The 15,792-nt window shown below is 35.8% G+C and overlaps 2 protein-coding genes across 4 annotated transcripts in view; both read right to left on the reverse strand.

Annotated features, from left to right (window-relative positions):
• Positions 1-663, reverse strand: part of IL31RA (interleukin 31 receptor A) — a gene marked incomplete at its 5' end in the record, with an annotated part of 70,391 nt that extends 69,728 nt beyond the window's left edge. The window contains 1 exon segment of the mRNA XM_082623315.1: positions 360-663. Coding sequence (XP_082479441.1) covers positions 360-663 — 304 coding nt within the window.
• Positions 664-4,731: 4,068 nt separating this feature from the next.
• Positions 4,732-15,792, reverse strand: part of DDX4 (DEAD-box helicase 4) — a gene marked incomplete at both ends in the record, with an annotated part of 69,030 nt that continues 57,969 nt past the window's right edge. For all 3 annotated transcript variants that reach the window (XM_082621944.1, XM_082621942.1, XM_082621943.1), the window contains 5 exons: positions 4,732-4,818; positions 5,773-5,883; positions 6,354-6,624; positions 7,341-7,440; positions 13,109-13,254. In XM_082621944.1, coding sequence (XP_082478070.1) covers positions 4,732-4,818; positions 5,773-5,883; positions 6,354-6,624; positions 7,341-7,440; positions 13,109-13,254 — 715 coding nt within the window. The remainder of the gene's footprint in view (positions 4,819-5,772; positions 5,884-6,353; positions 6,625-7,340; positions 7,441-13,108; positions 13,255-15,792) is intronic.

Consider the following 15,792-nt stretch of genomic DNA (forward strand, 5'->3'; position numbering starts at 1 on the left):
CACACACCCACCTCCATTCTCTCTTCACGAGGAATTCCTCGGGGCACCACCAACTGTCTCTAAAGCAGGAGTCATTTAATCTTCGGTTCCGGGGCCTTTCGCTGGGTCTATGAATGGGTTTTACATAGGTTGATAAATCCCCCGAGATCTGAAGTAAAACTTGGGTCGATAACCTACGCGATCCAAAGTGATTAGGAGCTGCGATTCTAAAGGGAGGGCCGGAGGAAAGCCCGGCGGTGCCAGCCCACCACGCGTGCACGCCCCACACTCACCTGGACTTGGTCAGCTGGAGCTCCCGGCGGCAGGGACGCCTTCGTAGCAGCTGCTCATCGCAGTCCCTCAGATCCCATGAGGCCAACCTCCGGCTCCGCCCCGGGGGGAAGGCTCCAACCGCCCCATGCCCCCAGTACTAGTTGGCATTCCCCAGCCGAGGCCGCGGAGAGAACGCTGCCAGGTCCGGGAGAGTAAGGACCACCAGGTCAGGGCCGCCCCCGGGGGCCGCCTCCACGAGCCGGAGCCGGGATGCAGACGAAGCTGCTTTCCAGCACTGGCTGCTTCGAGGTGGCCACAGCCGCACACAGCTGTCTGGCCGCCGAGGCTTGGCTCTCTGCTGGCCGGATCGTAAAACGAGTGCCTTATCTCACCACCAGCACCGTGGGACATAATACGAGTCCATTCTGTACTTTTACAAAGGAGGTACTAGGTTTCCTGTTCTGCGTGGGGTACAGCGGGGAAATCTGAAGCCGACATTGAACACAGGCAACCCCTGTCGACCACAGCATCATGCACGCTGTTGTGTGGCTGAAATTTTAATAGTGCCATTTAAAACATATTTAAAACTCTATAAAGAGCACACAAACCAAACAACATGAAAAGCTGTCTTCTCCCAAATTAGGAGACCACTAAAGAGGTTATACAAACAGCTCAAAGTGTAAAGCTAGGGGAAAGGTGGGAGGGTAAGCTTATGCTGCTGCCCTATGACGAAATGTTATCAACGCTGAAAAGTTAAATCAGAAAACGAGGACTATTCCACCCCAAGACCCTAACAGAAAGATGCAGTAAGTCATGTACCCAGTACGAAATCAGGACCATTACTTCATCTTTATCCCTTCACTGGTACAGCTAATACTTGATATTCCACATTTTGAGCTTCCCACTTTAGTTTGAGCTTCCCACTTTAGGCCAGAACCTTTGACTCCTTAAAACACAAAGAATTCAATAGAAGAAAATCTAAGCTTTATTATTCACATCTCAACCTATCCCTTGAGAGGAGGCCTTGATGAACAGAGTTAGAGAGAGAGGAGAGGGCACTAGACTCTAGGGGTTGGGGGGAAAGGCACAAAAAAGAACAGATTACTGAATTTGACTAAAGCCAGCATTCAATATACATACAACTTAGAAGCTGATAAAGGCTTAAGATTTCTGATGCCAAGCAGCAGGAAAACTAATGCTTAATGCAAAAAAAAAAAAGATTTCTCAGGTTAAATTACAAGGATTAAACAAGTATTAGTAAAGCAGAACATTCATTATTAAGCAACATTTAGAAAAACAAAATAAGATTGGAAATAAAATATAATTGCTAAAAATGTTTTAAACGGGTTTAAAGATGGTAAGTATTCTACCAGAACATAAGCAAAAAGATGAAAAAACATGAACGATAGATTTAGAGATTAATTTTGCAGTTCTAGCAAAATTAATAGAAGTTCCATAAAGAAAGAACAGAGAAAGCTTAGGAAAAATTATCAAAGAAATACAACACACTCCAAGGGATCTGCAAAGCACACAAAGTACTCGCCAAAATTAAAATGTCCATTCATAAAATTTAACAACACCAACATATTTGGTGATCTAGCTTCCAGACAATACCAACTTTGAACCCAGAAAGGTAATAATATGATGAAAAGGGCATGTTTCTTCTCCCAACAAGAAAAAAGAAAGCGACAATCAAACTACAGGGTAAATAAATTGCTCTAAGAGTATGGCTCACGGTTAAAGCAAACTGGTATGTGAAATGGTTTTGATCAATTTTCACTTGACCCTGGCATTTATAATAATTATAATAATTCTCCCTTGAAACACAGAGGTGACAAAATTGGAAAAACAGTAAAGATAATCAGACTATGTTAACTGGCCCATTCAGAGAACAATATTTGTATAATGTAAACCTTGTCTATTGATTTCCAATTTTAGAATCAACCTGTAGATATAACAAGGGAGACTTTTTGTTATTGAATAGAATGCAAATATTAACTTTGGAAATGTAAATGCATAGTTTACAGATGTTGTAATATAAAAACAGAAATAGAAGGAAGGAAAAGGGTGCCTTTATCATCATCTCACAAAGTGTACTTCTAACTATATTAAAGTTACCATTTTTTTCTTCTTTTGCTTTCTTTTTATTTTATATACTATATAAGATGATTACTGCAGTAATCATTTCACAATACAGTGTAAGCCAAACCATTATGCTCATTATGCACCTTCAACTTATACAGTGATGTATAACAATTGTATCTCAATAAAACTGGAAAAACATAATAAAGTTACCAAGTAAGTAAGAGCGAGGTGAGTGATCTTTATCTATCACACACAAAGTCAATAGAAGTCTAAACTTGGTGAGACAAAAACAAAAGATATGACGGCAACCATTGTAAATGATTAAAGGTATTTGTGGGATGTGGAATAGCAATTTAGAAAGGGAGAGGCAGCAGAATATTGCTTTCTATTATTAATCTTTCTATAGAATTTTATTTTCCAGTCATATGTGTATCCGTTACTTTGATATTTTTTAAAGAAATTATTCAAGTCTATACCTAGAAATGAGGAAAGTAACTGAACACTGGGACATTTACAGTTGGTTTATAATGGTGGTAGGCTCATGTATGATTTTCTTTCTCTTTTTACATTTGTTTCAGTAATGCTATTATGGTAAATTTGACAAATCAAGCAAATTCAAAAAACGTTTTAAGGCAATCAGGCTATGATCAAGAAGCTCTTTGATGAAAAAAAAAAAAAAAAGAAAGAAATGACTTATAAATGCTCTTTGTAAACAAAACAAACTGGAAATTAGCCTTTCCCAGAAGTGAGATTAACAGTACAAGTTAAATATTTCCCCCCTTTTTTTTCTTTTTTCCAGCTTGTGGGATCTTAGTTCCCCTGACCAGGGATCAAACCCAGGCCCCTGGCAGTGAAAGCACAGAGTCCTAACCACTGGACCACAAGGGAATTCCTGTCCCATGTTTTTTAAAATCGAACCTCCCTTTTTGAGTTGTCTGTTCTTTGTGCATTGGTCTAATAGAATTCCTAAATATCCACATATAAATAACTATGCACTGATAATCCACAGTAGTCACAGTAATACTTTTCCTTGTCTACTGTTTAACCTTTTTATATAAGCGACTAATTCTTTTGTGATCAAATCTGTTTGTTGTTTCCATCATGATTTCTGTCCTTTGAGCTTAATGTCAACTCTCATTCCCAATTCAAAGGTTTAATATTTAACTGTATTTTTCTGTAGTTGTGATTTTTTATGTAATTCACATAGGGCTGATTTTTAATATGGCATGGGGTAGGCATCTAACTAGTTATCCCAACAGAATCTGTTGAATACTCCACTCCTCTTTTCATATGTGATGCCTCATTTATTAACCAAATTCCTATAACTAGATATATATGTTAGGGAAATGTTGCTTTGGGTATTTTAAGCGATAAAAACATACATTTGAAACTGACTATTTTTGTCCCCCTAAATATTTACGTCTCACTTGTTTTATGTCCTAATGTTTTGGTTCACTCATTTAATGATTTATTAAGAATTTCTTACATTCTAGACATAGTAAGTTTAAAATATAAAATGGTAAATGAAAAAAACAGAGTTCTTTCCCTCAATATTAAAATATCAAAAAATTGTAACAGTGAACAGCAATGTATTTTATTGATATAGTTTGAGTTCAAAGAATGACATTCATTATTACATCTGCGTATTAATGTATATTATATTCAATTTATATGACTTTCTGTTCACTTCATTGGTTTCACAAGACTCAATAAAATTTCAAAAGACAGGAGTTGAGAACTACGACCTGTAACAAGAAAAATTAAAAGTGCTGTTGGAAAACTTAGGGGGAAAAGAGTTTCATCCTTTATTTTCAAGGGATGTCTATATAGTATAACTACAAACAGTTGTATCATTGAGTACAGAGCTCACATTGCAAACATTTAACTATGTTCATCACATATCTGATGATATAAAATCAAAATTACTTTTAAAAGCTTATCTTTCTATGTATCATGAAAATCATGTCATTATATTTCAGTGACTAACTACTGTTTAAAGGCTCCTTTTAAGTAAAAATAGAACCCAATGATTTTTAACCAAAAGTGTATCCTTTGTCCTGTTTGTTATAGGATCAATAAACACTATACTAAGACATAGCATTTAGACATAAAATATGTCTAAAACCCCTGAAGAATACAATAAAAATAAGCAAGACATTTAGAATGCTTTAATCTTTCCAGTTAACACCATTTGTATCAGTAACTGCAACATTCTAACTTTTAGCATTTCACATAACTAGTCAGTAAGGATGTTTTTTTAAGGGTGGGAGTAAGAACAGAGGACAGGAGAAACAAGAGTGTCAGGTTTCATACTTCTATTAAAAAAATCAAAAATCAAAACTATTTTCTTCTCTGCATCAAAACTGTACCACAAACTTGAAGGTTGTTTTAGCTTTAATCCCATGACTCATCATCTACTGGATTACAAACTTGTGAAGAAGAAAACCCTGCTGTGTTCAAAGAGCTCCTGCCCTGGTAATTCTTTAAAAAAAAAAAAAAACAAACATTTAATTTTATGTAGCTTTAAAGTTACATATATACACTACCAAACGTAAGGTAGATAGCTAGTGGGAAGCAGCCGCATAGCACAGGGAGATCAGATCGGTGCTTTGTGACCGCCTGGAGGGGTGGGATAGGGAGGGATGGAGGGAGGGAGATGCAAGAGGGAAGGGATATGGGAACAGATGTATATGTATAACTGATTCATTTTGTTATAAAGCAGAAACTAACACACCATTGTGAAGCAATTATATTCCAATAAAGTTGTAAAAAATAAATAAATAAATAAAGTTACATTGCCTAGACTTGAGAGCAGAGACTCAAGCTTTCCACCATGTCTTCCCCCAAATATATAAAAAATTTCATTCCAACTGAATCCAATCCATTTGAAAAAAGGTACGTATAAACCTGTAAAGTCTAAATGCACAGAAGATTTCAAGAAAACTTTAAGCCAATAGTTTTTTGGCAAGTGGAAAAACAAAGCTCTTCAATGAATAAGCATAAATATTTAATGATTAGTATGCTCATTGTTTCTGTATAAAAATGATGTTGCCTATAAACTGACAACAGAAAAGATATGCAACCACATCTCTATTATTTTCTTACTTAATAATGTGGTCAGAATTCAAAAAATAAAGAATTCCTACAAAAATCTCAGAAGAAAAAAAAAAAATCTCAGAAGATCCCAAATTAGAATTTAAAATGCCAGCAGAATTGGGAAAGGAAGGTGTCTGAGCATAAATCTCAAACTCCTCACCTTTAAGACCAAAACTATATAATATGTATATAAAATTTTTAGAGAACTATTAAAGTATTCTTCCAGGTATGAAAATAATGGAATAGATAAATTATTGAATGTTATAGTTACTTCACAACAGCACAACATTTACAAAGAATAACTAAAAGCCAAGTTCTAAATTTTTCCCTTCAACTAACCTTTCTAGTATCAACTGATACAAACATATTTCCTCTTGTACTACCTCTGACGCCAGGAACATACACACTAAAGGCAATTTCTTCCAACCATGCAGGAACATCCTGTTGAGCCTTTAAAAGAAAAAATTAATAACTTCATATACAACATGCATAAAGTCTCAAAGATTGGCACAGTTTACTTTTCCTTAAAATACATATACATAAAATGTCCGCTTTCAATGACAAGGTAAGAACACTATCCATTCAGTTTTAAAAATTAAAAACTGGGGCTTCCCTGGTGGCGCAGTGGTTGAGAATCTGCCTGCCAATGCAGGGGACACAGGTTCGAGCCCTGGTCTGGGAGATCCCACGTGCTGCGGAGCAACTAGGCCCGTGAGCCACAATTACTGAGCCTGCACGTCTGGAGCCTGCGCTCCGTAACAAGAGAGTCCGCGATAGTGAGAGGCCCGCGCACCGCGATGAAGAGTGGCCCCCACTTGCCGCAACTAGAGAAAGCCCTCGCACAGAAACGAAGACCCAACACGGCCATAAATAAATAAATAAATAAATAAATAAAATTGTAAAAAAAATTAAAAACTTACTTCTGACAGTACTTTCACTAGAGGCTGTGCTAAATGGCTATCTGATTCAGGATCAAAAAAGGAAATAGCTCTGCCAGTATTTCCACAACGACCAGTACGCCCAATTCGATGAACATATTCATCAATGGTAGAAGGGAGATCAAAATTGATAACATGCTGAACATTTTCAATATCCAGCCCTCGGGCAGCTACTGAAGTAGCAACAAGAGTTAGGCACTTTCCACAGCGGAAGTCTCCAAGGGCTTGTTCTCTCTCTCTCTGTTCTCGATCACTTGAAAGAAGATAAAAGTACATATTAGGACAGCTCTTAAGAAAATTATTTAAAAGAACCATTGAAGTTTGACACATAAATTTCTTTTTAATAACAGTAAAAAGCAGCAACATTTAACATTAATGTCTACTTCTTACATACCAAGTATTATACTAATTCCTTTCAAGTCATAATTTAATTTGATTCTCATAATAATACTTTGAGGTTAGGACAATTAACCCCATTTGCAGATGAGGTAAGGTGATAGCTAATACATAGAGCCAAAATACAAACTCAAATATGACAAATATCAAATCTTACCTATTAATAATCTCTTTCTAGTCTTGACAAAAAATATACAACTACTTGATCAGAATGCCACCTCAAAAATCACCGCTTTTTAAAAAGCATAATCTCTGATTTCTATATATTCACTGATTAATCAGAAAGATTGGATTCAGCTGAAGAAACACCTAGATCTAAGTATCAGAGAGCCTTTTAAATGAGATGTCTTGAGAAGTTACCAATCCTCATAATAAGAAGTCTAAGACACACCTTTAACTCGCCCATGCCCACCACTTGGTCCTTATAAAAACTTAAAATGAAGATGAAGAATAACAGTTTAGATCTTGAGATCTTAATTCTTGGATTTTATACTAGTTAAATATACTGACATTTCTTAACAAATGACAAACAGAAGTTACCTCCTTACTAGGAAATCATATTAATCTACTCACCCATGAATACTTGTTGTTGGTATTTTTTCTTGACAAAGAAAAGTGGCAATAAAATCTGCTTTTTTCTTGGTTTCAACAAAGACCATAGTTCTTTCATCTCCTACAAGACAATGAAACAACGATTAACATTCAAACTACAAAATTAGGAAAAGAAAAAAAAAGGGTAGGGTGAGTAGGAAACTGTCTCATCCATCGCTGTATTCCTAGCACCTAGACTCAGGCCTAATAGGTAATAGTAACTCAAATATTTCCTGAATGGATGAATGTCAAAGATAGAGAGACAAGGACTTTTTCCTACTTTAGGACTAAAAAAAAAAAAAAAATCAGCTTGCCCTTTGCCTTCCTAAGCCAACCAAGAAGTAGAGACTTAGGGAAAGATAAATGGTATCTACCTGCCAACTCTTAACAGTTCCACAAATTTGTCTCAGGCCCTTCATTTCCCTCTCTATAAATAAACGCCTTTGTTCTTTACTTCCCAAGATCATAGAATCTTTTATTCTACCTTGACTACCACAGGTATTCATAATAATGGCATCCAACCCAGGGCTGACAAACTCTACAATATTCTATGTTCCAACATTATCTCTTAATTCAAACCCCTTGATCCCCAAAGTATCTTATATATACAGAAAATTATCCCAGGGCCTTAATGCATTAAAGAATATTTACTTGTTATTTTATAAGTATTTAATTGGTTGAAATTCAAGCATGAGCCAGAGACATTTCCACACAAGGAACTCTTCTATAAAATGTTAGAGAGGAAAGATATTTATAGCCTTAATGAAAGTAAGAAGGTATTACATTTCATAATCCCACTCCCCCATCTTCCTATGAGCTGGCTTCATTTATTCAACAAATATTTAGTGCCTAGTAGATGCCAGTAACTATTTTAGGTGTTGAAAACACAGCAATAAAACAAAGCCCCTGCACTCCCTGTGGGGAGGCAAATAACAAAGATTATGCATTAAATCTAAAAAGGAAAAAAAATCAGCAGAATAAAGGGCCCAAGTGGACTGATGTACCCTCTCTAATTAGATGACATCTGAGTAGAGATATTACTAAAATAAGTGAACTATTCAGATACCCGAGGAAACAGTATTACAAGCCAGAGGGTAAGAACAAATATAAAGGATCGGATTCCAAGGTATACGTGTTCTTGGTGTGCTCAAAGAAAAAAAAAAAAAAAAAAACAGAAAAGAGGTCCCCATGTGGTTTTTATGTTCTAGGCAGAGGGAATATCAAGAACAAAGGTAATGAGGTAGAACCATGTCTGCTACGTGTGGGGAATAGTAACGAGCAAAGTGTGCCTGGAATAGGGTGAGCCAGGGAGAGCAGTAGGATTTGAAGACAGAGGGGTAATGGAGGCCATATCATGAAGGGCCTTGAAAACCATTGAAAGATCTTTACTTTGAGAAGGGAAGCCACTGGGTTTGGAGAAGAGAAGTGGAAAGATCTGATCTTTGTTTTAACTGAGCAGCTGATGGGTTCTGATATACTTTGATGCTAGATAGAAACAAGAGGATTTTGCTAACAGATCAGATGTGCACACTGGAGAAAGAATTCAAGGATGCCTCAGATTTTGTGTCTGAGCAACTGGAAGAATGGAACAAACACTAAGTGAGATAGGAGGACTGCAAGAAAGGAAGGTTTAGGGGTGATATTTAATTACCAATAAATCACAGATATCTATTAGGCAACCAGGTAGGAAATGAATAGAGCAACTGATTCTTACAGTAATAAATTAGTTATATCCTTGAGACATAGTCATTTTATTAGAGAGTAATGATTTTATGTTTTATCAAAAATTACCTTTCAATCCAACAAGATGCTCAATGCCAAAACTGATAAATTTGATAGTCAGTTACCTAATACTACTGTGCAGCTTCAAGCCTCGATTTCATCTTTTCTTGGTTCCCAGTGTGAATCCCAAATGGTAATAAAAATTTAACTCCCCTGACACTTCTCTAGTATTTTTCCTCTACTGATTTGGTATTTTTTCTCCTTCAGACAATAAGCTATACCCCTTTGATGGCAGCAATAATGCAAATTTAGTTTTATAAGCAGACCATCTGGTGATCTTTGTAAATGGATTAATGAATTATAGTTACGTATTTTGTTGCGTGAAAAATAATAGACAATTCATCTTGTTAGCCTTTTTTGCCTATTAGTCCATTGTGAACTAAAATCAATTAAGAATATAAAAAGAATTCTAGCTTTGGTAGTTAGATTGCAATTTTTTGTATTTCTGTGTTTACCCTTTACCTGTGGCTGAAGTGGTAGAAATGAAGCTATAAGCTCTTTATGTACCTATAATTCAGAAAGGGCTTTACCCACCACTATGTATAATCATTATGTTAATACTCTATGGAGAGTATTAACAAATTATAAAGTCTCTTAAAGGAGCTCAATTCTGATTGGTTTACAGAGATAAACTAGAGAATTTATAGAGATAAATATTCTTAAAATTCCTGGAAAATAAAGAAACTGACTCATAATACTTTAACTATATTAAACTTTAAAAAAAAATTCTTCCTATAGGAGCTAAAGCAGAAATATTTTAAGATTCCAAGTTCCCATAATTAAGTGAAATCTTTGGTAAACAAGACTAACTTACTTGGTTTTAAAAATACAAATGTACTTTCTCGAATTTATCAGTGTTAAGTAGAAAACAAACATGTATCTTATTTTACTTGGGTTCTTTTTTTTCTTTAGAAGATGTTGGGGGTAGGAGTTTATTAATTAATTAATTAATTTTTGCTGTGTTGGGTCTTCGTTTCTGTGCAAGGGCTTTCTCTAGTTGTGGCAAGCGGGGGCCACTCTTCATCGCGGTGCACAGGCCTCTCACTATGGCGGCCTCTCTTGTTGCGGAGCACAGGCTCCAGATGCGCAGGCTCAGTAGTTGTGGCTCACAGGCCTAGTTGCCCCGCAGCATGTGGGATCTTCCCAGACCAGGGCTCGAACCCGTGTCCCCTGCATTCGCAGGCAGATTCTCAACCACTGCACCACCAGGGAAGCCCCATTGGGTTCTTCTTAATGTATAGAGATTTGCCTGTCAAAATAACTAATATTCTCCATAATGTTTAAGTGTATGAAAATGTAAATCTGTGTTCAACTAAACTGACTATTCAACACTATCTACCGTTTTGTATACTGTCATCTGGAAGATAATTTCCAAGATCTTTGGCTTTAGATAACTTAAAATAGTAGACTATATTGAGTTAATTAACTCAGTAGTCACTGAATATAGGATAGAATTCTCAAACATTAATTACTAAACATAAGTTTATGTCCTTTTGCTTGTTATTTTTCATACACTATAGAGAGGCAATATCTTTGAGTCATATTAATGAACCTACTCAATTTTGCTACTTTAAGTGTAAAAGAATATGTGTGGTGTAGAAAGATATATGTGTGGTATAGAAAGTTCATGAGCTCTGGTAGTCAGCTACAATGTTTGTGTATGGCATCTCTCAACTGTCCATCCCTGCCTCTAGTTTACTCTCTGAAATAGAAGTTACTACGGTTAAAATAATTAACATAAGTGGTTGAGACTACACTTGGAGTAACAGTGACCAAGAAATAGAAACCATTTGTGTGTTTGTTTTTCAAGAAAAGAGCAAAGATGATCACTGATGAGCACACCCTTCAGGGTTGTCTGTGCCTTTTACTGTCTTTATTTTTTTATACCTCTATTGCAACTGAGAGCAATGCAAATGATTCTTACCAAGAAAAATACAAATGAAAATTTTCCCTCAGATGTAATTGATTATTGCTTTGTGGATACTGACCACTTTTGCATCTATTTGTAAATCCATCTTAGCCTTCCTGATATCCTACACATAAATGTGTTCTTTGGGGACTTCCCTGGTGGTCCAGTGGTAAAGAATCCACCTTCCAATGCAGGGCACGTGGGTTCGATCCCGGGTCGGGGAACTAAGAGCCCATATGCCGCGGGGCAACTAAGCCTGTGCACCACAACTACCGAGCCCACGTGCCTCAATGAGAGAGCCCACATGCCACAAACTACAGAGCCCACGTGCTCTGGAGCTCACACGCCACAACTAGAGAAGAGAAGACCCGCATGCTAAAGAGAAGCTCACGTGCCACAACGAAAGATCCCGCATGCCTCAACTAAGACCCAACACAGCCAAAAAAATAAAAATAAACAAACATAAATGTGTTCTTTGAATTCTCCTTAGAATTGGCTGTAACATCTTACTGGCTCCCTTTGTAATTAATGAGCTCAATACAATCTTGGACACCTGTTCATTTAAAATTATGAAAAAGGCAGATGGTATACTACTATGAAATAATGAAACCTACACAGTTTAAAGGCAGAAGAGGAAAGCTAGCAGATTTAAGTTAACGATTAGAAAAAGAGATAAATTATATGAACAAAAATATGTAAAATACTAGGATATATGGCATGGCATTTCCATGCAAAGTAAAAAAAAAAAAAAAAGACGAGAATAATAAACTCTAAACTACTCAACATTTAACAGTTTAAACAATACAGAAGTATACCAATAGTGCTTATACACTGATCTCAGCATTTTGAAACACTCTCTTCAGTAGAATTATTTTCTAAATAAACTTTATTCCACAAATTCATATATTAAAGTCTTAAGGTAATTATACTAGAAATGTGCTCTAACTTCAGCAAAACCATATATTGCTTATCTCCTGCTACACTGGAACTTCAATTTATACTGGGCAAGTTACCTGACATCTCTGTATTTCAGTGTCCTCATCCTTAAAATGGGGGATAACAAAACCCACCTCAGAAGGTGGTTTTGAGAATTAAATGAGTTAACACATGTAAAACAATCAGGACAGTATGTGGCCTATAGCAGTTATTATTTTTATTTTGCATGCCAGAGTATATGTTATGATACATATCATGAAGCAAACTAATAACATTTCTCAAACTCAAGATGAGTATTTGGTTTTTAAAAGTTTTTTTTTAATATAAAACTCAGGAGAAAACTGAAGACTAGAAACCCTTAAAGAGTGCTTTCTAAAACAACATTCTTTTTTCTTATTGTTGGAAATGAGACAGCTTCCTGCTTTTTCATTCCCCAGTCCCAACACTGACATTCAAAATGAAATAGATTTACTAAAATGGAGGATGAGGAGAATGGACACATGTAAGTACATTTAGCCTGTGAGGTAACAAAAGGGTATTAAAAGGCCATATTAGAAAATTTTATTTCAAGGCACAAACTAAAACTATCTCAATCAAAGAAATACAACTTTCTATTGAAAAAAAAATTTTTTGAGGGGAAAGGGATAGATTTCTCATCAACATTGTGAAGGAACAGAACTAGATCGTTAAAGTCCCTTCTATCTCCAAAATTCTTTGAACTATGAATACAGGAAGCCTTAGAGAGCAGAAACTGGGAAGTAGAAATACAACAAAGATTTCACTTTTAGTGGAGTAAACAGAGCTTGATGTAAAGATACGTTACTCATCCTTTCTATTTTCTAAAACAAGAAAATATGTATTTCTGCTGGAATAGTTTTTTGTCAAACACTGTTCAAACAAAGTCTCAAATTCTTCCCATTTTTAACATTTATGGAGGAGAAAGGATTATACTGCTAAATCATTTATCCAAAAAATCGAATCATTAGAAAAAGAGCTTTAGAGAAAGAGGAAACAGTGAAAACTTATTTATTTAACTTATGCCAAATAATGCTTAAAGTCATTTCTAAAAGTCATTTTTGTAAAAATCAAAATCATAAAAGATAATTATATCAATGTAAGGTACCTATGTTTCGTAGAATTTCGACAAGTTTTTCTCTTTTTGAGTACTGGCCAACTTGGAGAATGGTCTGCTGAACATCTCTACATGCTCCACCCACTTGTCCAACAGCAACAAACAAGTAATTCGACTTTAAAAACTCCCCAGCCAACCTTGAAAGACAAGAGAGTATGCCTTAACTTATCTTCTTCCATTAATACTCATAATATTCACTGAATTCCTGCAAGTGTTACTTCAATATTAATAAGCCAGATTATAACAGCTATAATAAGAGAAGGTGGATACTTACATCATCCAAGTACTACTTTCAAATATCAGTATTAAATGTTAAGATTTTGCAACATACTTAACAACTACTAGTGAAAAAGTCTGTGCCAAATTATGGATAAGTAATTTCAAGTGGATGTGCTCACCATACAAAACTATATAAAACGTGTATATAACAATAAAAAAAGTATGCTAAGTATCAGACTACGAGCAGGAATTTTTTTATTAAAAATTAAAATGTAACCCTACAACAAAAATTCTGTTCTTCATTCACTGCTTTCATATGTTATTTCTAGGAGTTGTTTCCTGAAAATATCAGTTGTCAAATTAGTATACTTCAAATGAAGTATTAGGAGCAAACCAGATCTTAAGTCAGTGCTTTTTGTAACATGACATAAAAATGATAATATTTGTACAGCATAATTGGGCAAAAAAATGAGATGATGTGAAGAGACTAGGGGCCAGGGCCACACCAAGTTGTGGAGGCTCACCCCAAAGGTTGGGGGGTATCAGCATCTTGACACACACACAACTCACTGACAGCATACAATTAAGAAGCCCTGCTCTAGATCACCCAGGAACATGGAGTAGGGAGAAGGGGAATTGCCAATTACGGAGCAAGTTTGGCAGGAAAAAAAGGGAAGGTCATGTAGCAGTCATGTACATACTCTCCTATGTAGCAGTCCCTTACTTTCTAGCCACCTCCTAGCATATCAAGAAAACAGTTCAAACTCAGTATATCCATAATCTTAATAAATCACTGTTGCTTCTCTCTCTTTATCTGCTCTCTTACCATAAAAGAAAAACACTGTTGATATACTACCTCTAGAGACAAGAACCCTCTCAAACCTTGAGATCATCTGCAAGTCTTAATTGTCAATCATCCTTTACACTCATGAAAACATATTCCGAGTGCCTCGTGTCAGGCATACATGGTACAAGGCACTGGGTGTATAAAGATGAATATGATGGTCTCTGCCTCTGAGGTGCTCATATCAGGTAGCATAAATATAATTATATTAAAAAATAAGTACTATAATCTAAAATATTTATATAGGTTAATATTTACATATTTTAATGATTTACTATAATAATCCAGTGTTACAATAGTTAACATCTATTGAACCTAACTATATTCCAAGAAACATGAAAAGTGTTTTAAATAGTTCCTTTCACAAAATACAGGATTCTTTCACAAGACTGGCAGGAAATGGATGAAATGATGTCTGTTAAGAGTCTTCAAGTTTGAAGCTTGATCTAAGGAAGCAGCAAGCAAGAATGTGAAACAATGATGACTAGGGAAAGGCACTCAATGCAGAAGAAGACACAAGGATAAATAATGAGGAGGAACAGAATTTGGCTTGTGTGGCCAATAGGAAATAGTCTAAATAAGCCAGAAATACATCGGTCCAGGTAAAAAAGTGGCAAATGAGGCAGAAATTGTCTTGTGTAAAAGAATTTGAAAGTTGGTTAGTCTGTGGAGATGGAAAGACATGGGAGGGTTTATCTTAAATAAATGGCTATAAAGATCAGACTTTGTTTTGGAATTTTTACCAGCATAAAAATGAAACTACAGGCAGGGAGACATGTTAGAAAGAAAGCTACTACCAATGAGCAGAGGGAAACTGAAAAGGACCTAAAATAAGGTGGGAAATAGAGAAGAAACTAACTAATTTGAAATATTTTAGAGATAACTGCCAAGTTGAACACTTTTGAAGGGCAGAATTAAAGGAGTATGAGGGAGGAATCAACATGATTCAAAGGACTCTGGCTTCCAAAGACCATGATGCCAATAAGGAAAACAGGAAACGAAAGAGGGAGCTGAAGAATAGGTTCAATTTTGGACTTGATGAACATGAGTTACCAGTAATTCATCTAAGAGGAAAAACAATCCTAAAGAGTTAAATCTAAAAGTCTGGAGCTGAGGAGAGAGATTAAGCATACAAGTAATAATTGTGTTGTTTGTTTTTGATATTAAGTTGTAGAAGTTCTTTACATAATTTGGATATTAACCCCTTATGGAACATATCATCTGCAAATATCTTCTCCCAATCAGTACATTGTCTTTTTGTGTTTCTGCATGGTTTCCTTCACAGTACAAGACAAACAGCCCAATTTTTAAAATTGGGCAGAGGACCTGAATAGACAGTTTTCCAAAGAAGACATACAGATGGCCAACTGGCACATGAAAAGACGCTCAATATCACTAATTATCAGGGAAATGCAAATCAAAACCACAATGAGATATGACCTCACACCTGTCAGAATGGCTATTATCAAAAAGACAAGAAATAACAAGGGTTGGCAAGATGTGGAGAAAAGGGAACCCTTGTGTACTGCTGGTTGGAATGTAAATTGGTACAGCCACTACAGAAAACAGTATGGAAGTTTTTCAAAAAATTAAAAATAGAACTATCATATGG

This window comes from Mesoplodon mirus, assembly GCF_964341445.2.
Source record: "Mesoplodon mirus genome assembly, chromosome: 5".
Lineage (NCBI taxonomy): Eukaryota > Metazoa > Chordata > Mammalia > Artiodactyla > Ziphiidae > Mesoplodon > Mesoplodon mirus.